At 43.2% G+C, this 24,432-nt stretch overlaps 1 protein-coding gene across 5 annotated transcripts in view; it reads left to right on the top strand.

Moving 5' to 3' along the window:
* Positions 1-24,432, top strand: part of Apba1 (amyloid beta precursor protein binding family A member 1) — a 204,900-nt gene that overhangs the window by 156,506 nt on the left and 23,962 nt on the right. For 4 of the 5 annotated variants that reach the window (XM_040746300.1, XM_040746291.1, XM_040746292.1 and 1 more), the window contains exons 3-5: positions 6,830-6,925; positions 10,242-10,281; positions 11,650-11,795. In XM_040746300.1, coding sequence (XP_040602234.1) covers positions 6,830-6,925; positions 10,242-10,281; positions 11,650-11,795 — 282 coding nt within the window. The remainder of the gene's footprint in view (positions 1-6,829; positions 6,926-10,241; positions 10,282-11,649; positions 11,796-24,432) is intronic. The other variant, XM_040746304.1, reaches the window with a different exon arrangement.

The raw sequence follows: 24,432 nt of genomic DNA, 5'->3' as shown, positions 1-24,432 counted from the left end.
TTCCTCCATGCTCCCAATTAGCTCAGGAGATCTTGTCCCTATCCCCTTCTCTGGGGGACCATGTATGTCTCTCTTGGGGTCCTCTTTGTTTCCTAGCTTCTCTGGTGGTATGGATTTTAGCCTGGTACTCCTTTGCTCTATGTCTAAAATCCATATATGAGTGAGTACATACCATGTTTGTCTTTTTGTAACTAGGTTTCCTCACTCAGGATGGTTTCTTCTAGTTCCATCCATTTGCCTGCAAATTTCAAGATTCCATTGCTTTTTTTTTTTTTACACTGAGTAGTACTCCATTGTGTAAATATACCACATTTTCTTTATCCATTCTTCAGCTGAGTGGCATCTAGGTTGCTTCCAGGTTCTGGCTATTACAAATAATGCTGCTATGAACATAGTTGAACAGATGTACTTGTTGTATGAATGAGCATCTTTTGGGTATATACCTAAGAGTGGAATTGCTGGATCTTGTGGTAGACTCATGCCCATTTTCCTGAGGAATCTCCATACTGATTTCCAAAGTGGCTGTACGAGTCTGCACTCCCACTAGCAATAGAGGAGTTTTTCCCTTTCTCCACATCCTCTCCAGCATAGACTGTCATTAGTGTTGTTTTATTTTAGCCATTATGACAGGAGCAAGATGGTATCTCAGAGTTGTTTTGATTTGCATTTCCCTGATGGCTAAGGATGTTGAGCACTTTCTTATGTGTCTTTCAGCCACTTTAAATTCCTCTATTTAGTTCTGTACCCCACTTTTTAAATGGATTATTTGGTGTTTAGGTGACTAGCCTCTTGAGTTCTTTGTATATTTCAGAAATCAGCCCTCTGTCAGATGTGGCGTGGTGAATATCTTTTCCCATTCTGTGGGCTGCTGTTTTGTCTTAACTGAGTGTGTCCTTTGCCTTACAGAAGCTTCTCAGTGTCAGGAGGTCCCATTTATTAATTGTGGATCTCAGTGTTTGTACTATTGGTGTTATGTTCAGGAAGTGGTCTCCTGTACCAATTTGTTCAAGGGTACCTCCCACTTTCTCTTCTAAGAGGTTCAGTATGGCTGGATTTATGTTGAGGTCTTTGATCCGTTTGGACTTAAGATTTGTGCATGGCGATTGACATGGATCTATCTGCAGTCTTGTACATGCTAGCATCCAGTTATGCCAGCACTGTTTGTTGAAGATACTTTCTTTTTTCCATTGTATAATTTTAGATTCTTTGTCAAAAACCAAGTGTTCATAGGTATGTGGATTAATATCAGCATTATCAATCTGATTCCATTGGTCTACCTATTTTTCAATATTTGTCTCTTTTCTGCATTTTCATTTAAATTCTGCTTCATCAAATACCACTATAGTTATTCCTGTCTGGTCATGTTTTCTCGTGTGTGATGTATTATTTTCTAAGAGTACACTTTGAGTTTTGTGATTCTTCACTGGGGAAGTGACTTTAGAAAGTATATAGCCTTTCTTTTTAACCCATTCATGCAGTCTGTTTTGATTGGTAAATGTAATCCATTGATACTCAAGGTTGTTTCTAAGAAGCACGAACTTCCCATCATTTTCTTAATTGCACCTGCTCACTTCATTGATTTTTTTCCTCTTCACATTATAATACACTAATGACAGTCTATGCTGAGGTTTAATTCTCTGTGTGTGATGCATCTGTCCTTCCAGTAAGCTTTGTGTGTGCTCAGGTGTCTTCATGGCAGTAGCAACCCTTTTGTTTGTACAATAGAGTCCTGTAAGTACTTCTTACTGCACTGGTCTGAAATTTAGGTGGGTAATGTGTCTGGGTGCAGTTCTTGGGGGCAGTGGTTTCGCCCCCATTGTCTTGGTAATGTGAGGTTTCTGTGAGGCAACCTGTGAGTCTGAGGGATGTTCCCTTATACTTGTGACTCTTCTCTTGATAGTCTAAGATTTCTTGTTGTGTGTTCTTGTCATTCGACTCTCACATGCTTTGGGTGAGGGTCTGTTTTGAATGAACCTATTGTCCCTATGTCATTAAAGATCTGAGAGCATTGGGGGCATTTTCTTATGGAAAATATTTTTCAGTGTTTTTCCCATTAACAATCTTCATTTTCCACATTACAAATGTGTTTTTGCTTTATGGTTTCCCATCAATTCCTAGAGTTTCTTCTTTTTTTCTTTTCTTTTTTTTTTTTTTTTTTTTTTTTTGGTTTTATAAGACAGGGTTTCTCCGTATTGTTTTGGAGGCTGTCGGTCCAGCCCGGCCTCGAACGCACAGATATCCGACTGCCTCTGCCTCCCGAGTGCTGGGATTAAAAGCATGTGCCACCACTGCCCGCCTTCTTCATTCTTTTCCATTCTTTTTTAAAGTGACTTTTAAGAAGATCTGTCCTCAAATTCTGAAATTTCTTCTTCTGGCTGATATGGAAGCTTCCTTTGTATTGTTTTATGTCACCAATTGGAGGTTTTACTTCCAAGCTTTCTTATTGTTTCTTTTTTGTGATTTATCATTGGTGAACTGTATTATCCTGAGTTTTTGTTCTCATTTCTTTCTACTGCTTATCTCTTTCCTGTCTCACTGGGTTTCCTTAGGATTGTTAATTTCTTTTTCAGGCATTTCATAGGTTTCTTTCACACAGTTATTTTTTTCCTTACAAGCATCATGTTTCCTTTCATATTTCTTGTATCTTGATGATGTCTGCACATCTGGTGTAACATTCTTCAAATTTTATAAAGTAACTTTTGTAGGGAAAGGTATTTTTGTTTTGGTGATATATAGGGCACCAGTTGGGTGGGTACTTTTGAGTTTGGCTGTAGTGGGTTCCAAAGCAATATCTGTGATTTCTCTTTGATTTTAATGTCAGCAATGTCTGTGTTATAGGGGTTCATGACATAGGCTTCTGTATGTGTCTTGGGACTTTACAGAGTTGAGCCTTGAATACACAGAGGCTGAAGTAGCAGCTTCCATAGCTTTGGTAGTGTGGGATGTGGGGAGGAAATGACTGTCTTAAAAAGGATGGATTGCATCAGTAACACCCCTTCTTCAGCCACCCCACATGAAGGAGACCGCCTGGATTCTCAGGATATGAGTGGGAGATGCTAGACCTGATGTGGAGCTATAGGATGAAGGGTAGGGCCTTCCTTGGCTCCACAAGATGAGCACTTGGGTACTAGCATCTATGGCACACATACAAGCAACTTTCTAGCACCCATTTTGTGAATTATCAAATCCAAATTTGCTTCCTAGCCTTGTTCTCATTTCCCTAATTTTGAATATCCATGCAGTACTAGGGGGGTATAAGATTCTAACACAGGTATGCCATGATAAAAGTGAAAGCTATTATCTAATTTCTTTTACCCAGAGGGAGGTGTACCAGGCTTTCTCATTTGGGTCAGCATTCAGCTCCCAGATCATGACACAGAGACTTAATATTAGTTATGAATGCTCAACCTAGCTTAAGCTACTTTCTGGCTAGCTCTTTTAACTTAACCTAAGCTATTTATCTTTATCTACCTTTTGCCTTGGGGCTGATTACCTTTCTTTCTGTGTGCCCTACTCTGTGTCCATTGGCTGGCAGCTATCAGGCTGGCCCTGGACGTCTCCCTCTCTTTCTCCCTCATTCTCTCCTCTCATCTTTTTCCTCTCATTCCTCTCAAGCCTAGATTTCTCCTCCTACTTATCCTCTCTGCCCCACCTGCCTATCCCTCTCCTGACTAGCTATTGACTGTTCCACTTTTTAATTAGACCAATCAGATGCCTTAGGCAGGCAAGGTGAAATAAATACAGCATATGTTTACAATGTTGACAAAGGCAGCAGAAACAAATGTAACACACCTTCACATAGTTAAAAAATATTCCCAGCATAAACAAATGAAACACATCTTTGTCCAGTTAAAATAATATTCCCCAGCAGCGAGGTTGAAGGTAACAAGATTTTGAATAAGGCATTTGAATACCTTTGCTTCGCCCTTGTAAGGGTTAGGTCTGTTTGAAGGTGTTTGTGCATGCTTCTTTGTCAGCAAGTGACAATTTGTAGCTCTGTGTATTAAAAGAACTTCAATAGAGCCCAAGTTAGAGTCCTCACAGGAAAAATATATTTCTAGAGGTGTTCTACACAGAGAAACTGAGGGAAACTACATCATAGGAGGACTCACTACTGACCACTAAAAGATATCATCCCAAGGAGACAGTGGTCAGTGTTGACCCATATCTTCAGTGCAGGTTGGAAGTGGTACAACCAGGGTACCTACCACACTGAAATCATCTGTCCATGCCTCCCTTTGCTAAGCTCCTAACTATTTGAAGCCTAGGCTTTGGAGACAAGATTCCTCCTGCTGAAGAGCTCTTGGAGCTTAGGCATACACATCAGCAAGTTTTAATACAAACTACAGCACATAGGGGGAGATGTGAGCTATGATTGGCATCTAAGAAATTCCATTGAGGGTGTGCTACTGAACTGAGCGTTGAATGTGGAGGAAAGGACAGGATGCTGTGGATGGAGGAAACTCACTCAAGACTGTGCATGGGCTGATGGCTACAGCGCCAGGTGTCTGGGAGAGGTGGGCCCCCAGTAAGGTCAGTGTGAAGCCATACACACTTTGATCAAGGGAGTGACCAGCGGACTTGTGTCCTCCTCATGCCCAGCATTCTTAGATGAGCACCCAGCACTACCCACACCTGCCTTACTATGGGTCTGGGTTCCATTTTCTACATCCCTGCCCACTGTCCAGGTAACCTGTCTTCCCACATCACTGATGGACAGTCCCAGGGTCCACAGGGTGGTAAGAAATCTACTTGTAGAATATTGGAGTGGAAAATAAATGGGAAATATAGGGCTGTCTGTCAGGTAGCTCCATATGAAGATGTCATGACCCTGAAAACAATCAGTTCAACTACAGTGACTTCCCTAAGGCTCAGAGGGAACCTTAAAGTCTTTGGAACACAGAAAATTACTTTGGGGGAAAAATCAAGCCATAAATATCAAAAGAAGTCCTTTTGATGTGAAAATTGGGGAGATTCAAGGCATTAAATTCTCAGCCTTTCCCACATTAATTTTGAATCACTGCTGAATCGTACTGCAACTAGCAGCTCTCTTGGGCAATGACTGGAAAATGCTGCATGCTTCCTTTGAAAGTCATGCAAGGGGCTTTACTGTGGCCAGGAGCCATGGGGCCTGGGATACTTTATATCTGCTGTCACCTTATGTTTGTCCTCCTGCCTTGACTGTGGTGACAGATGTTTCCACATCACCATGTACGGGGTTTCTGGGCCCTCACCTCCCTGCTTAGAATCAAGCAATAATATGCCCAGTGACTGTGGTCACATACGTTCTTAGCTAAATAGTGCTCTTCACTGTATCATCTTTTGGTGTTTCCTATATTTCTTGCTATTCAGGCTTTTTTTGGAAAAGTTTTCTCCCCAGTTTTCAATAATGCCCTTTGAGGTTCTCTTGTCTGTTCACATGCCCTATTCCCCCAGCATCACTTCACTGTGAAACATTGTCCCTTCCTGTGCAAAAATATTCTCCTGATGCCTTGTACCCTAACTTCCCCAGAGGGCCAGGTGCAGAAAGTCAGGTGTGCACACGGGTGTTACTTCCCTTTGGTCAGCATTTGCCGCCCAGGCTTTCTCCCCCACACTGGTAGAATAAGTCCTGCATGATTACTCTCATGTTACGTGTGGGATCTCAGATCTGTCACCCACAGCTGGGAAGCACCACACCCTTGCACCCTAGTGCCATCACTACAGAATTGGTAACCATCTGTGAGGCCCAGCAGAAAGTGCCCCTCATCTCCCAAGATTTCAGGACCACATAGAACTTTCTGGTGTCATATGGGAGTGTTTCCAGGCCTTTATTTGTTCCATGGCTTGCTTATTTTGGTTATCCATTTAGCAATACTTGTGTTCTGTGCACAAACCAAGGTTTCATGCCCACCACTAGTGCCTGCCCATGTCCACCCACCAAGGCACCACCACACTAACACAGGGATCATGCTCCCCACACCTGTCACACCTGTTTTTCTTTCCTTTCTTGCTTTTTTTTTTTTTTTTTTTGGTTTTTCGAGACAGGTTTTCTCTGTGGCTTTGGAAGCTTTCGTAGAACTAGCTCTTGTAGACCAGGCCGGTCTCGAGCTCACAGAGATTCGCCTGCCTCTGCCTCCTGAGTGCTGGGATTAAAGGTGCTCTAAGCCTTATTTTCAAGCCTGACATTTGACAAAGGATCTCTAAAGTATGCTGACATGGTCCAAAACAGTATAGTTTGAATGTCGAAATGTCTGAATTTTCAGTGGCCTGTGAATTAAGAGGGACAACATATAGACATCTGAGCTGACATGGACAATGCAATGGAAAGTTTTAGTTTTCAGTTTTCCATTCAGATCATCTTGAATAGGTGACCTAAACATTTGTATTCTAAGTATTTGTAACTTTCACTAGGAAAAAGTTAACATATTATATAACATACCACAGGTCCATGTTTTCTTTAAAATGTTAGCTTAACTGGGCGGTGGCAGCACATGCCTTTAATCCCAGCACTCGGAGGCAGAGGCAGGCGGATCTCTGTGAGTTTGAGACCAGCCTGGTCTACAAGAGCTAGCTCCAGGACAGCCTCCAAAGTCACAGAGAAACCATGTCTTGAAAAACAAACAAACAAGTTAGACTAATGGGAGAAAAAGCCCCAGAGTTGTAGAACTCCTTTGAAGAGATGGAGTTGAGAGCTGGCATGGCTGGGTCTGCTCAGTGCAGTTGGTGGTTCTTGCCAAGGATGCTTCTCCCACTGCAGCGTCCCCTCAGGGCAGTTCTGGTTTTTTTTGTCACTTGTTATCACATCCCTCGGGTCTCACTACTGTCTGTCCCTCTTGCTGTGTTCCAGTCTCCTTCTCCTGGCAGTTCCTCACCCCTGGGTGCTGAGTCATCAAGCATAGCCCTTCATCCCGGTGACCCCACGGAAGCCTCCACAAATAAAGAGGTAGGGCACCATCTTCATTCCTGATGCCTGTTTTGCTTCATCCCAATAATGCTTTATTGTTTTCACCTCCACCTGTCTTGAGGAGATATATGTCTTCTCTGATGTGTGGAGATTGTCAGTAAAAGCCATGATGACCTGTCAGGTTTGGTAATCACTGACCATGGGTGTCTGGTAGTTATTGAACATGAGAATTCACACCCTCAGGCATACATACCACTTGCATTCCAGGTGTTCAGTGCCATCTGCAGCTGGTTACAGAACTTTTGTATCACAGGACATCAAAAACTATCTACCAGCATCTTTTCCAAAAGAACATTCTGCGTGGATGGAATGAGCCACTTTTTATTGGCAGGGGTACTCACTAGCCTCAGATGCCCATAGAACTCTTGAAACATGGCCAGTAGGACTATGAAACTAAAAGTCTCATTTCAACTAAAGGCTAGAAGCTACTCAACAAGGAGGTTGTAAAGTTCTGTGTTTACCTCACTCATGGGGGACACACTTAACTCTGACAGAGCTCTTAAGTCATGAGATGTGATTTCTGGGCCTTGAAAAGGGTGGGTGTTTTTCCACTGCCTCCTTTAGCACCCAGTGTCCTCTTAGCCTAGGGTGATGGGCACTGCCTACTGAGGGTCTGCACCAGGTGACCATTTCCCTGCACAGTGATTGTGTGGGCACAAGTGGGGCCAGCTGTAGATACTCCTCCATCAGTCCTGAGATGTGGAGAAGAGGTACATCTCATGCTCCCTCACTGTGCTGACAATTTTATGTTATATTCAGCTAGGAAAAGATAAGAAATGTTTTTACCTGAATAACAGATTGTGTCCTATTTATGAGAGGAAAATATAGTTTTTATTAAACTAAGTTTTTCTAGGAATATGTTTTCTCATCGAGTCTGTTCACAGACTCTGCCGCTGGAACGTCATAGTTCCTGCTGGCCCCTTTTGCCATTGCTTGATACTTTCCTTATTCATAGCACATGGGTAGGTAAGAAGGGAAGAGTGACTTCTGCAGTGCCAACAACAGTAACAGACATTATCATTTATTAAGCATTTGTGATATTCCAGGCACCAGGCTGAGAGAGTCATAGACTGAATCTCATTAGAGCCTTTCAGTGGTTCTGGGCAGTGGTTCTGAAAGCCAGATCTTGGGTACTTTTACAGATACACAGCTCACAAGTAGCCATCTGTGGTCTGAATCTGAAGTCCTGTTGGCCCAGTTTCAGAACTGCCAGGATCTATACTACACCTGGTGTGGAAAGTGCATGAGGTCATACTTCGTTTTCATTTCTATAGACTATACTGACTTCAGGGGACCCTGAAAACCCTTGAAGCCCCAGTTTTACTTTCTTCTGTTGTTTTTGTTTTATCTTAGAAAGGGTTGCTATGTAGCCCAGGCTACCCTAGACTTGAACTCACAACCTTCTTGCCTCTTCCTGTCCAGTGTTGGAATGACAGACGTTGCCCTCCACATCCAACCTAGCCCTTAATATCTTAAATGAAACTTTCTTAATCCTTGCTAAGGTTAAACCGATGATCATCTCAGTCCACATGTAAGAAGGCAGGTCTCATCAGGTATCTGAATACTAAGCTTTCATCAGCTATAACAGAGACGGTAGATCCTGCAACAGGGCTCTTCATATCTTTAGAAATAATGATGAAAATCCTCATTGTATGTAATAGAGACCTTTCATTTCACAAAACTATTTTTAAGTATTACCCAAGAATGAAATAAATCTGATCATGAGCTAACAAATGGAGAGTAGTCAATGTACCAATTGCCTATCATTACTGCTCCAAAGTAAGTCTCCTGTAGCTTCTGCTAAAACAGGTTTTAGCATTCAGAGAAGTGTCCTAGTAGCTCAAGAAAACTGAATTAGTTTTTTAAATGTACCTGATGACTAAGCCATTTTGATGATGCTAAGTGACTTCCTGATACTTCCCCCCTCCCCCAAACACTGAGAGTAAGGGCAGGAGATGGATGGGAAACGGTCTGTGTGGCCCTGTGAAGAAGATAGCTGCTTCTGCCTAGCATGGGCTCTCCGAATGAGAGCGTGGGTGTCCTAGCCATACCTTGCCTCATATGCTGTGCAGTTTTCCACAAATGCATTAGCAGCCAGGAGATTCAGTTCTTGGTACCCAAGAGACCCAATTTCTTTGACATAGGTGCCATTTCTTCCCAGTGAGCACATTTGCAGGAGGCCTACTGAGAGTTGCCCTGTGTGGTCTACCATGCAATTATTGTGGAATTCCTGTCACTGCCCTGAATAATGAGTTGCTCCAGTTTCCAACATAAAGCAATTAGCATGCCAGTGATAGAACGCTCTGCGTAGTAAGAGTGACGCCCTAGTCCTCACCCATAGCCTGTTCATCCATCCCATCATGTACCCCAGTGCATCCTGTCATCTAGTGGGATGGTGTACTGAACAGATGTCCTCCAAAAAGCACGTTTAAATGATCACATGCCCCGACAGTAAATCTTGGCCTTGTAAATCCTACCTTTTGCCCATTTTAGGTGCTTACTTTCAAATCTGAGCTGTCCTCTGAGCCCCCACACATTTCAGCTATAAATTTTTGATACCATATGAAGCAGAAATGAATTCTCTGCTCTTCTCTCCTGGAGGGCCACTTGTAGCATAGGTGCTCATGAAAAGAGCCTGTGGTAAGCTTCACTCCTTAGCATGCCGGCATAGGAACTTCCAGCTCACCCCATCCAACAGTGCTGCAAAGGCTGACCTCTGCTGTGAGCTAACGCATAAAAAAAATCCAGTGTTTTAAACTTACTCTTTTATTCTTACTTTAAAGAAGTACAAATTCGTGATTTACAGAATATGGAACTTTTCAACATAAATGAATCAGTGAGAGATTAAAAGGTGCAAGAGTTTATTTTCCTTTAACAGATACCTTGTGTCAAAGACCTAGAGGAAACTCTCCAGGGAATCCTTACTCTCAAGAGTACACAGTCATGCTGTTAGTGCATTTAGTAATCAATAATTTTTCACACTGAATACTTTCTTAAAATGTACAGCATAGTCTTTATTGCTGATTATACTTTTTTTAAAGCTGACAAACACATCTCTGAAATGTTCAGGGATTTTGGTCACTTCAAACTTCAGTGGGTAATTCTGAGTTTTAGGTAACCTTAATAGTAAATGCATATTTTATCCATACTTCATTCATTCTAGTGAAGACTGGTCGATAACTGGTTAACAAATGCCACTGGTGATGTATTTCTTTTTTATGTTGCATGGACGCTTGTGCTAATGCATATTTCATCATGCTCTGCCCTTTTTGAAACCTCTTTGTCTTAATTACAGTCAAGAAAAAGCTTGGCTTCATTCCCAACCTACGTTGAAGGTAAGAGCTGAAGAGAATACTGAGCACTTGGGTCACTCATAACTCTTTTAGCATTGGGGGCACTGGATGTAAAAGAGAATAGGGGGAAAGACCACAGACTTGATAACACTGAGGATCTTAGACTGACAGTATTCTAACTGTGAATCCTCTGTTCTTGTCACAAACCAAGGACAGAAGCTGGGGAGAGCCAAGCAATAAAGCTATGCCCCAGGTGTATCGTGAAGGTCCTGACTAACTGCCCATTTCTGTGTTTTGACTACAACCTTAGTTGTTGAAAAGTCCATAAATTAAGTTTGTACCTTGGCCAGCAGCTTCTCTGGGGGAGAGACTCAAGGCAAGCTAGACCATTAAAATGAAAATAAACACCACTTCAGATTAGCCCTACAAGAGGGAAAGCAAATTGTTTCCATGTCGAGTTATTTCATTTCTAGAACCTGAGGTTTCACAGTGGGTTATATTTTAGTCTCTCAGAATTGTCATTCAAGTCAAAGAAAAGACATATTTTACTTGCAATTTAAATGTCTGTCTTTAGTGAATCTGTTATATGTAACAGTTGCCGACACGCTTTAACTTGGGGTGTGGATTTTAGGTGTTTGTGATTAAAATCAGATGTCTCTCTATTTAAAATACAGATTTAACTTAGTGGACTGGTGAGTGAGAAGAGAACAATTTGATTTTCCTTGAGATTGATCTCAATGTGAAGCCAGGAGCCTCATGGTCTGTCAGTTGACAAGACTGGCAGCATGGTACCAAGGTTTTACGGTGATGCTATCAACTTTCAGAGTTGGAGTCTGATGCCATTATAGGAAAGAAATATCCCATTTTGTCCTCATGTATGAAGTGTGATTCATTCAGACCAAACAGGGGAGGAAATTGTGAGTAGGTAGAAAGAAAATAGGAAGTGTCAGGAAATGTTGTTTTCTATTATTACAGCTTTCTGTTTATCTAACCATTTACCCAAGCAGACATACAGTTTATAGAAACACATGAGAGGCATGAAAGCCAAAGATGAGTATGGCATAACCCCTTGTTGCCAAAGAGCTCATGTTCCAATCTCCAGTACTATGTTGGGGGAGTGGGGAATTACTACACCCATCAGGCAAGTATCTGTAGGCAAACTTTGAACAGTCTTCCTTGTCTCAGCCTCTCAAGCAACTAGGATTCCAGGCCTGGCTAAGAGACATAATTTTTTTTACTGTTGGACTTTGATTCATATCCAAGTAAATACATTATTTCTCTTAGTAAATGACTCCAAGATACCTTAGACTAGCAAGTCAACCACATATGTAAACAGTGAGCTTGGGGGTTGGCATGCAACATCCAGGTTGTGGTATCCTCCCATGACATCATTCACTCTATGTGTTACAGTTCCTGGACCTTGTGATCCTGAAGACTTGATCGATGGAATTATTTTTGCTGCCAATTACCTTGGCTCCACTCAGCTGCTCTCAGACAAAACTCCCTCCAAGAATGTACGCATGATGCAGGCCCAGGAAGCAGTAAGCCGGATCAAGGTGAGGAGTTCTGCGTGTTCTGAGGGGTGGTGTGTGGCTGCAGGCACCAACATCAGCCCATAGATAGCTCTTAGAGAGTGGACTAAGATGATACAAGCAGTGTTTATTCCTGCCTAGCTAAAAGCTTGAGTCTTACATAGAAACACTATTGAGGTTGATCTTGAGAATAAATACATATGGCTGTGGACTTTGCTCTTTAGGCCTCTAAGACAAGATTCCAGCACGGGCTTTCTACTGACGGCTAGAGGCCACTGGTCAGAGCAGTCCTTTGTTAGGCTCTATTCAAACTGTCTTGCTTCCAGTAAAATTAACAACCAAATCTTACTTGAGTAGTCTGAAGAAGCCAAGCAAATCCCAGCTTAAACTAGTTTTGAATACAGTCATAACCTATTTAAATTAATTTTATCACAGTCATAGCTATTTAAATTCGTTTTCTCAAGACTTAAAATGAGCGAGCCAATTGGATACATCAAGAACCAATTTCATCTAGTTTCAATAATTCACAAGTAGTTTGAGCCACCGAAAATCAGCCTGTAAATGTGGCATTCTGGAATCTCTACCATAATACCACCTAGAATTATAGAAATACCAGAGCAGCAGGGACACTGCATTCATGCTATCCAAATGCTGTTATGCTGTCAGATGAAACACACTCAGAGAGCCAGCATCACAGCTTAAACCTAGAGCCAGAAAACTGAAATGTTAGTATACACCAATTTATTCTTTCTAATTTATGCTGCTTAAAACTGCCCCTCTTCTCTGGCACCATACAGCCTGGTGCTGGTGTGGTTATATTGACTGAGAAAAGGACAAGGGAAGGCAGTTGATAAAAGAAAAGAGAGTCCATGAGCACTCCCTTATGTAGGTCTGTGGGGGAGGGTAACAGTTGAAGTGAGTCTGTTCCCCCAACAGCTCAGAGGAAAATAACCAGCCAGTAGAGGTGCCAGGCATATCAGGAAGAGGGGATGTGGGATGAGGAATACCGCAGAAGTATCCTAGAGGCAGAAGGGAGGGAGGTGCCTGACCTGAAACAATTTAAAAGGAAGCGAGCTTTATTGTGGCTTATGGTTTCAGAGGTCTTAGTCCATGGCTAACTGTGGTTGGGTCTGGTTTCTGGGGCTGTAATTAAGCAAAGCAGTGAGGCCAAAGAGTTTGGGGAGCAGTGCTGCTCACCCCATGGAGACAGAGAGCTGCATGCCCATCCTCTCTCAAACACCTTCACCAGCACCCACACCTACACCTACACTTACTACTTGGTGTCTCTCAGTTCATCCGAGAATCAAGCCGACAGGAGTAACCATCATAAATCCATCTCTTCTCTGTAATTAATCTCCAAATGAAGATGTAACTGTGCTTAATACCTTTCCAAATCTCCCCCAGTACACTATACAAACTCAACTGTGAGCTCCTGAGAAAAGCAAGTTAAAACTTCCAACATCCAGTGACTAACATCCTCATTCCAAAGGGGAAGAGTTAAAAAAATAAAATAAAACATAAATTAAAATTTTAAAAAAAGGACAACAAGGAACTGACCTGCTAGACCCAAACCTAGTGCTAACGGAATCGAGTAGCATCTGAGGAATATAGTGGCATAATGTGAGCTCAAAGATCCAGGGGGGCCTTGCCAGTTGTAGCCCACATGGACTTGTCTCCAATGGCTTTAGTGGTATGTACTTCCTGTTCTTGCATCTGATTTACTGACACCTCCATTTCATCTCTGTCTTTACACTCATGCTTTCATAATATCTAGAGGGCTCCCCCCAAACCAGCATCACATGGAAAACACAGCTTGAGCAGTAGCTGGACCTCCTTGGATCATGGCTACAGGAACCCCTGAATGTCTGGGCAACTAAGCACAGCAGAATGACTTCTATGACAATAACATGTAGGCATCTGTATGCACACAGGCACCCCAGCAGTCTTCTCTTTCCAGGGAAAGTCTTTCAAGTCAATTTACATTTTTATATCACTAAACCTGCAGTGAGTAAGATCTTGCTGATTTCTGAGGTGCCTTCAAGATGTAACAAAGTACATCTCTCCTTTTGAAGGGTACTTTTTAGAAACCACACCTCCTGTAACCTCAACTATTCATGGACTTTAGACCAAACTACAAAGTTTCCACATCTTTCCATGCTGCTTTTGTTCCCCATTCTAACTGTAAATGTGACCAAAAGCAAAACAGTGTCCATGCAGTAGCCTGAATGGTAGCTGTCTTAAAATTCCCTCTGCCAGATATAAATAGAACCCCACACAAAGTCTCCAGATATAGACAAAATGTAGACAAATTACTTGTCAAAATATAACACATGGCCTCTGGTCTAATTTCAGATAAATTCCTCATTTCCATTAGGAGCCCCATGAGCAGTACTTACTATTTACAATACATGATTTGAGCTCTCATCACAGACACCCCTTAAGGCCCTTGAAAGAGAATTCTGGGAACTCCAAACTTCTCTTCCCACAAACTGCTTGTGAAGACTTTTGGACCATATAGTCAGGTATTCCTGAAAATAACACCCTCCTGGCACCGATTTTCTGTTCATTTTTAAGTTGCCATGACAAGGACTTAAGAGGAAAGGTTGGTTTTGGGTCCCAGCTGCAGAGCCCACCATCAGCTAACTGCTGTTTCTGGGCTGTGGTAGAGTAGCGCATCGTGGCAAGAGGGTGAAAAGGAGCAAAGTTGCTTGTCTACACTCAGATCTGCCAACCTCTACCCACATGAATTAAGACTGACCTTACAGCCATGCTCAGGAGCCTAAGACGGGAAGATGGAGGCCAGTCTGGGCTGCATCACAAGTCCTGTGTCTAGATAAGTAAGATGAAGCATCAGAGCAGCTGCCCACTCGCTCTGCATTTATTTCCCCAGGATACTGTGATGTCCTCTCCTCCCTCATCACTAAGTAGCTCTCCATTGTGCCTGCTGCTGGACCTACCGTGTGTCACTCCCTCCTAAGGCAACTTATAAAGCCAACAGCTCTCTCCTGACCTTGGAGCTGGCCTCGCCCTTAACTACCCACAGTACATGTAGTAAGCTGTGGCTTTTAAGTCCCCATGGATATGTGAGGAATTGGGGTGTGTGACCCACGGGATAACTTTCAGCTGCCTCAAAAGTGGGTACTGTCACAATACTGATGGCCATCTTGAGCCTAGCTTAGCAGTTATTCGACATGTCAGGGATTGATTCAGCCACTTCATCTGGGACACAGACACTGCGCCTGTGCCTTGATGGCCCTTACATAATGTGCACGTCTCATCTTAAAATGAGCCTCTCCCAAGATAATGGAAAATAGGAAGATTGGTTCTTTTAAGAGACTCTCCTTCTAGCCAGGCAGCGGTGGCACACACCTTTAATCCCAGCCCCCAGGAAGCAGAGACAGGCAGATCTCTGTGAGTTCAAGGCCAGCCTTGTCTACAGAGTAAGCTCCAGGACAGCCAGGACTGTTTGACAGAGAGACACTGTCTGAAAAAAGCAAGGGGGTGGGGGAGAAGCTCCTTCTACTCACAGACATGCGTCTTGCTCCTGACTCCCATCAGGACACCATTAAAACAAAGTAGCAGTTTGGCCTTCACTCAGTCTGGGTTTTCAAACTAGGTAATGCTATCAGCAGAACATTACTGGGCTCTTACTGAGCTGCCCTAGTGTATTAATCAGCTTTCCACTGCTGCGACATATGCCTAAGATGAAGCGAAGGGAAACAGGTTTGTTTAGGTTCACACTCCCACAGGTGTGAGCTCAGAGTCACTTGCCGGTGTTGCTTTGGGCCAGGAGTGGTTCAGTACAACATTGGGGAGTTCATGATAGAGGAGGCTGCTCACCTCAGAGTGGCCAGGAAGCAAAGAGAAAGGAAGGAGTGGGGGACCGATAGCCCCTTCAAGGGTGTGCCCCCAATAACCTGACTTCCTTCCACTAGACCCATTTCCTTAGGGTTCTACCATGTCCCAAAAGTACCACAGGCTGATAACCAAACCATTACACTTGGACCTTAGAAAGAACATTCCAGATCCAGATCACAGCAATTGACCTAATTCCTTTTGTTCATCACTCCATGGTCTTTTTCCCCCATGGTCTTCTCTATCTTAATTTAATACATCCCCAGCACAGCTCTTGAAATAATGTATAAATCTCTTAAGAAAAACAAACTAGCTTTTAAATGCAGTCCTAATCCAGACTCCAAGGGGAATAGCTCTGCAAAGCACATAACATTAAGCCCCTTGAGCAAGTGGTGCCATTAGCCTCCCCAAGGCTGACCATACTGCAGAGCTGACACAGCTTACCCGATGACTTCCTGACAGATAGGAACTAGCCCTGTGCCTGGGAATGGTAGAGGCTTCTCTGGGCTGGAACCAAGTATGTTCCACACTCTGAAACCATCCAGAACAAAGCCACACATGAGAACTGTATCAAAATACCAAGTACTGTGACCAGGGCCACATAGGTGTTCTTTCTAGAACTAAACAACATTCTGATTTTAAGGGTTACTGGAGATTTCCTGCAACAGAAAACTGAGTGTTGCCTCAAGGTTAGTGTCTCATAGGTTCTACCTAATCAGGTCCCCACACGCTGGCTTTATTTGGGGCTCCTTGTTTATTCGCCTCCTGACAGCCTTGGACTTCCACATATGAGTGTCTGTGTCTGTCCACTCCTCTTATGGCACTTAGGAAAGGCCAGGATGGCACTGGGGTCAGGGCAGGCAGGCAGCACACACGGTAAGCGGCAGCACCCCCCCTCACCGCTCCCGGCATTGCTATGTCCTCTACTGCTCTCTTGCCTACATAATGGGGGCTGACAGTGTAGTTTTACCTTCAAGTCCAGCTCCCTCATGAAAGAGCAGACCCTTTACTCTGAAGCTTTCAATCGACCAGCACCCAGAAATCCCAGAGCTCAGGTAAACCTAAAATTAGATGGTGCTCTCAAAACAAGCAAGTAGCCAACTGATTATAAATATGTTTCAAACCTGCCCAGAGTGGGTATTTGTAAAACATGTATTTATCTTTTACAAGTAAATTGATATAGTGTGAGATATTCACTATAAAGTGGTAAAATTAAATGGTTACATTTCACTTACAGCTTATAAGTATCATTTTGCAATGTGCTTCAGCGTGCTGGAAGAAACTACTTGTCTGTCAATAAATATTTCCTGCTTCCTGTTCCCTTTATATCCATCTAAATGCTTGTCAGAATGACACTGCACACAGCCCGAAGCCTTTTTCCACTGTAAGTAGAGATAACTCTGTAGTCCATCCCATCTGGAAAGCAACTGAGTAGGGAGCTGGCTCAGACTTGTTGGCAGGCAGAGGAAGGATACATCCCCAGAAGTCCAGGGGCTCCAGAGCATGGTCATGGAGTCCACCCCTGCTCAGGAGAAACCAATCAACAAGAGTGGGTACTATGCTCTTTCTATAGAGAGTCTGGACTTTCCAGAATAAGTTCTTCTAGGCTACCTCAGCACAGGGAACACAGAGTACAGCAGGCCAGGGATCCCACTGTCTACTCAGGGAGGGAGGGAGGGAGGAAGGAAGGAAGGAAGGAAGGAAGGGAGGGAGGAAGGAAGGGAGAAAGGGAGGGAGGAAGGAAGGAAGAAGACTTTGGTTTAAAAGGCTATTTCTATAGAGACTTTTGTGATAGGCACTGTAGAAGTAAAATTTAACCAACACCCAGTCTTAAACATTGAGAAACTGGCACTCCAATAAATGGACCAAAAAGACTGAGTGATATTACTGCATGGCAAACTGAAGAATTTGAAAACAAAACCTTGTTCCATCTATCAAGATATAAGAAATGAAGCAAATTTCAACAGCAGCAGCAGAATTAGAATTCCCTTGCTGTTGCTTTCCCCAAGTTTGGCTGGTTCCTGCATGTGTCCTTTCTGCCTTTGTCACTTACTATCTGTTAGAAGAAATACTCTCATCGCAGGAAGTGTGCATGCACGCATGAGCACACACACACACCCGTGAACAACAACAGACTTAGAGATGAATCAGAAACACGCATCTCAGAATGTGGTCCAGGGGACCAGCAGCCAATATTGTGTAGAACCTGATGGACATGCAAGCTCTCCATCCTGACCCCAGACTTCTTGAGACAGATACTTGGACAGTGAGACCCAAGAGTCTGTAGTGAACAGCTCCTGAGTCTACTCTGCATGGTGTCCTATAAATTGCTACCTGAAAGCATTATGAAGTGCCTTTTCAATTGTACTCTCCAGACTCCAGTCAAGCTGAGTACTTGCCACTCGTCTCCATCTGCAAGGAAGAGCATGAAACAGTCAGTCTCTGGATATTTTCCAGATTCATTTCCTTGTTAAGGGCTTGGAGAAAGAGTTTTCTAAGATGGCTGGACATAAGTGTCCGGGACTCACTTTTCCTCCACAAACAAGAACTCCAAGTAACAGTGGATAGCTGTATTTTGACTAAGTGACTGGGTTAGGGTTCAAAAGTCTGGGATAACATAGTAAGAGAAACACAGCCAGGGGAGAGGGAGACTAGTTTGTCCTTTGCAGACAAGTGAAATGGAGAGACCCAGTGGCCTGCCCTTGCAGGCACTGACTGTCCTCACAGGCTTGAGTCCCACTTAAGTAACCAAAATCTGCCCTCTAGCTTTATTAGGCAACAGAATCTCACATTATCTACCAGCAAACACTGGGGATGCTAGAAGTCTGGAGCCACAGGCAGGGTTTTGCCTATGTAGCCAGACTTCCTTTCCAGTTACCTGGTCTCTTGATTGCTGGGTTGGGATCAAGTCGGGATCAAGTCAGGATACACCGCCACACCTGACTTGTTGGGGTTTGCCTTCAGAAAACAGCTGGCGTCAGAATTAGGACTACTTTAGGGGTTTGAAACCTCTGCTGTTTCCATCTCTGAGACCCCAGACACATTCCACTGCCCCAGTTTAGTGTGTAGCTGCCTCAGTGGCCTAAGCCCATCAGAGTGACTGACTTCGGCAAGGTACTTTGTCATGGTGGGGAACAGATGGTGACCCCTTAGGAACCAGTCATCAGACAGGCATCCTCTAGGACCATTTACCATGGTGAGCTGCTTGAAGACTCATCCTGCACCAGAACTGAAAGTGATTCACACTCAGATGCCTGCCACTGACAGGACATGGTGGTACCCTGCTGCCCTGCCCACCAGAATATGGTGAGGTAGCCTATGATAGCTCTGTGACTCCAGCTGTCACCAGATGTGCAAGTCTTAAGGGGAACTTGACTCTGTTCCTGCCAGGTCCTACTACTCCTTGCTCACTAGGGTAGAAAAGAAAGGCAAAAAGCCCAGCTATCATCTTGTCCCTATACATACAAGGCTAGGAGGGGCTGAGGCCCTACTACAGGCCAGGCTCTCAGAAGCCAGTGGAGGAGAGTGCCACAGCTGATGCTGTCACCCCACCTATCTACTTCCTGATGTCCTCACACCTTACCTGATAGGAAGTACCATACAGGGTAGGCTGTGGTACCATCATCCTCTCCCTGCACAGTGTCTGAGCCAAAGCAAAGAATTCCGGTCCCTTGTCACCTCTAGGGCTTTAAGTACCAGAGGCCCTTAGTAGTAGCAGAGCTGATATCAGTAGCTGAAAACACATAACTAAGAGGGTGGGTACCATGGCCCCCATGGTAAAGATTGCCCATGCAGTATTTCATACTCTACTGTTGGAGCCTCAACTCACATGGCCCACAATAATCTGACTGACACAGCATGTACAGTGCCCAATCATGAATCATAACCAGCAAAGCTGCAGGCAGGCTACAGTACAGTGCCCAAGTGTAAATAAAGCCAAATGCCTAGCAAAGTGGATACTGACATAAGACACATCTTCAGAAGAAAGCTACTTTGAAGACCACCTCCAAGAGTAGTCGGGATCTGATCCACTAGATGCAGAAGCCTTAGGATAGGGGCACAAGAAGTGTACCATGTCCAAAAGGATATCACTCTTCAGCAATAAAGTCCAAAGAAATCAAAATGGATGAAATGCCTGATAAAGAATTTTAAAATGTGTGATATCCAAGAGAATATTTTAAAAACATCAAATGAAATTAGGAATACAAAGCAGGACAAGAATGAGAGATTCACCAGAGATTTTTAAGAACAACCAAATTGAAATCTTGGAATGAAAGAGATGCTTAACCAGAAAATACTGAAAGACTAGATCAAGTGGAAGAAATAACATTGGAATTTGAAAACAGGTTCCTTGAATATCCAATTCAGACTCAACAAGCATAAACAACAAAAATCCACAGGAAGAAGGCAGGGGAGAGAAAGAGAAAAAAGAAAAATGCACTTGGTATCTTTGAAATACGGGTACATCCCTATAATCCCAGCATCACTGTAATTCCCACACTTGGAAGCTAATCAGGAGGACTGAGAATTGAAGAGCATCCTGGGCTACATAGCAAGACTATCTCATACAAACAAAAAGTGAACAAAATCTTTGTAACACTCTAAAGTGAGAAAATATCTATATCATTGGCTAAGGATACGGGAAATAATAGCAGGAGACCTCTCTAATCTTAGGGAAGATAGGATCATCTGGGCGTAAGATACCTAACCAGAAAAGATCTCCACCCCACCATTATAGTCAAACTGTCGAAAGTCTAGGAAATAATTTTACAATCTGCAGGTGGGAAAAATTCCCTGTCACTTCTACCGTATGTATGCTCAGTAAAATTGTAGCAGACACCTCAGCTGGAATCCTGCAATCCTCTAGTCTGTGAAGGAATGGAATAGCACACTCCAAGACCCACAACAATGAAAAGTCAGCCAGAATTACTCTACCAAGCAAGACTGTTTCAGAAATGGAGAAAAATAAGACCTTCCAAGATAAACAAAACTGATTTATGACCACCAGGTCACCTAAGGGAAACCTACTACAGAAGTGAAAGATAATTACCTGTGAAAGTATAAATCCTCTTACAAGAGAAGCTACACAAAAGACAAATAGAGAAGAATCAAGCATTGCCTCTTCAACAGTCAGCCCAAAGGTAAGACAGGAAGAAAATAAAAGTATTCCCACAACCAAAGGAAAATCATTAGGGACTGTAGGGACGGTTCACTGGGGAAAGCACTCACCACGCTGTGAAGACCTGAGTCTGGGCCCCGAGCACCCATGTCATCTTCTGTCTGTACTCCTAGCACCAGGGAAGTAGAGACAGGGTTCCCGGGGCAGGGCAGCTAGACTAGCTGAATCAATGCACTCTGGGTTCATTTGAGAGACCCTTCCTCAGTATATATGGTGACTGAGGAAGGTGTCCAGTGTCAGCCTCTGCCCTCAACCTCACACACCACACAAATACATACCTCGCAAATACATACCCATGAAAACATCAAAATGACAGGAATAAGTCCTTACCTATCAGCAATAGCCTCTGATGTAAATGGACTAAATTTTCCAGTTGAAACCTAAGGGAATTGTTGAGTGGATTTAAAAAAGTAACTGCCTACTGGTAGTCTGCTTTGCAAGTAATTACACAGAAACCAAAGGGGAAAGTTGCAAAATGATACTCGAGGTGAAGGAAATCCTGGAATAAGCAGCAATAAGTATCTATAGGAACAGACATTAAGACAATAACTTTAAGAATGTTTAAAGGCAATCACGACATGATCAAGTCAATAGTAAGATATAATCATAAGTTAATATGTACCAATGTTAAAGCATCCAGTTTCATACACAACTATTATCACATGTGGAAAGAGGCTCCAGTACAGAAATAGTGTGGAATTTCAACACTCCACTTTGGTTAATGAACAGGTCATCCAGGCCTCCTCCTAAAGTCAAATCAATGCCAGAGTTAAGTTATAAAATAAATCATATAACTTCCTAGACATTCATAGAATAATCCCCCCAGTAGCTACAGAACACATTTTCCTAAGTTTAAGAGGACTTCTCTGGAACAGATTATGTATTATGTCACAGATTTAAAGACATTTAAATCATATGCTAGACCCTTTCTGATCGCAATGATTGATGGATCTGGAAACCAGTTACCAAGTGAAACTCTAGGTGGAAAGTACAGTGAAGCCCGGGGTGGAGCAGCACAGAGTGGTGCCTCACTGAGAAACTGAGGGGTGAATTAATGCTTTCCTCCAATCAGAAGTTGAGAGCTGCTAGAGGAGGGAAGTCATCCTATTAGTTACTTTTCTATTTCTGTAACCAAACAGCATGACCAAGGCAGCTTTATTATAAAAGAGAACGTTTAGTTGGTCCTACAGTAACAGAGAGTGTAGAATCCATGATGGCAAAGGGAAGGCATGGGGGCAGGAACAGCTGAGAGCTCACATCTCAAACCCTAAGCAGGAGGCAGAGAGCACACTGAGAATGTCATGAGTCTTTTGAAACCTCAGAGACTGTGCCCAATGACACACCACCTAATCCTTCCCAAACATGTCTACCAACTGGTGACCAAATATTCAAACACACGAGCCTATGGGGGCCATTTTTATTCAGATACCCAGGGAGTGTGGCTCCTGGCAGTTTCCCATACTCCAATGGATGGCCCCACACTAGAGTACGTATGGGCAGTACTAATTATACTTAGTAAGTTACAAAACAACAACAGAAGACATGCAGTTATAAAGGGAAACTATTGGGGGAAAGGGGACATTGATTGCATTTCGTTGTGCACATAGGTGAAATTCTCAATAAAAAATTAAAATAGAAATAAATACAACACAACTGTGAGATGTCGTAAATACACCCTAAGGCTACATTTATGAGTGCCTACATTTACAAAAAGAAACTTTGCAAATACCCTGTTGAGGTATCTCAAGGAGTTAGAAAAGTAAAAACTAAACTAAACCCCAAATAACAAAGATCAGAAACAAAACAATACAAAACATGAGCGAAGCCAAGTATTGGTTGTTTGCAAAGATAAAGAGGAAGCATAAGTATTCAACAGAAATTTAATGCGTCAATGGGATGATTTTTAAAAACTGTTGACTAGTTAGAAAACCCATGAGAACATAAAACACGTGAATAGTAGTAAGTGATGGTCAGAATTCCTGCCATACAGTATTATTTAAACAGTAGCTCCCATAGTCATTCAAGCAAGGACTAAAAGGACCATGGTGTACTGCCTGCCTGCTACAGCCTCGCTGGTAGTGCCTTAGAAAGATTTGGGGGAGAGACCTCTGAAGAGAGTTTTGCCTCATGTTCTTATGTTCTGGAATGTTCCTCCCCACACGGCTCGGGCACTGACTGAAGCCTGTGCTAGCTTCCTTGTCATCCTTTCTCCCAGGATTCTCACTTCATTTTCAACTCCTCAGCAGAGGCTAAAGTGGTCCTCGGAGGCACAGAGACCTTGGGTGCTCACACACAGGGTGGTATCCCCATCTCCATTCTCACTCTAATCTGTGAGGCTCATGTAGTGACGTCACAAATGCTGTCGGGATTGTGTGCTGCACACGTTTTTGTTCAGATCATGCCTTCGTTACCATTTTTTAAATCTGTCTTTATTAGCCTGTCCCAGAGCTCATACTTTTTCCATTCTTTTGTGACTTCTTTTAAATATCAAAAATTATAGCTTCATTGTAGAATTAAATGTTCTATCACTGTTGCTTTGTCTGAGTTGTGTCACTTCCCAGCATGCTTGAAGAGAACAGTAGAGAGGATGCTGCTGGTATCTGCCAGGCCTATACTATTGCCTCATTCATTGCTCAGGCTGGAGTGTAGGGAGTCCTGGGAGGTAGGTATTATTAGCCCCATTTTATGGGAAGCTGAGACATTCCAGAAGAAAAGCCTACCTAAGCTGCACAAGGGAGGGTAGACCGCAGGGCTAGCTTGCCTGGGTCTGAATCACTGTTTTGCTCACAGCTGTATGACACAATTACATAGGCTTCCTGTGCTCTGCTTTCCTACTCTTGAGTGTCTTACTATATATAGTTCCTGCCTCCAGGGTTGCTGTGAGCTTTGACAGTGACCTGTGAAATAGCTAGAAGAGTCCTGGCATAGGACCATAACTCAATAGATGCTAGCTGGGTAAAGAACAGACAGACTAACGAAGCCCTCCCCACAGTGTGACCAGCCTAGTGGGACGGCCATTGGTGGGCGCCTGGTGCACTCACCAATGAAGTGAGAGGAAGTGAGAGGAAGGCTCACAGCTCTTCCCAGGGTACTGCCATCCATGGCCTTATGAGGTTTCTATTAGCCTCTTCCAATCTCTCGTTCAGACACTGACTCGCTCATCTTTTCAATGTTACATCTGAGTGTTATAATTTGGTGCAGAATACTTAGAGATCCAAGTGATTTCAAGATGGCATTTCTCTACCTGCATAAAATATTTTCAACTTTCTGAAAACCATGCTAAATACCTGTCATGAAACTCAGCTTGTCTTCTTCATCTTTCTGTAGTTCCAGAAAAGAATAGAAACTGGGTATTTTGTTGGGCTTTTGATAACAACAGGAGTAGGAATTCCTGGGCCATTTCATGTCATTTCAATAGAGTTAGAGAAAAGATCCAAGAGGAGATGTTACCAGGCAGATGAAAATTGGCTCGGGTCAGGGAAGGCCTCTCATCCACATGCATCTGAGTGGTACTAGCTACATCCCAGTAGAGCCTTGTCAGATGCAAGAATACACCCACTGACAGGTGCTTGGTAAAACACCTACAGGAGTCTCCAGAGTAGATTGCTCACCTCATGGTGGGGAAGC

The sequence above is a fragment of the Mesocricetus auratus genome, unplaced genomic scaffold (assembly GCF_017639785.1).
Source record: "Mesocricetus auratus isolate SY011 unplaced genomic scaffold, BCM_Maur_2.0 Super-Scaffold_4256, whole genome shotgun sequence".
Lineage (NCBI taxonomy): Eukaryota > Metazoa > Chordata > Mammalia > Rodentia > Cricetidae > Mesocricetus > Mesocricetus auratus.
Note: the sequence above shows the minus strand (reverse complement) of the source record. Positions and strands in the feature narration are given on the sequence as shown.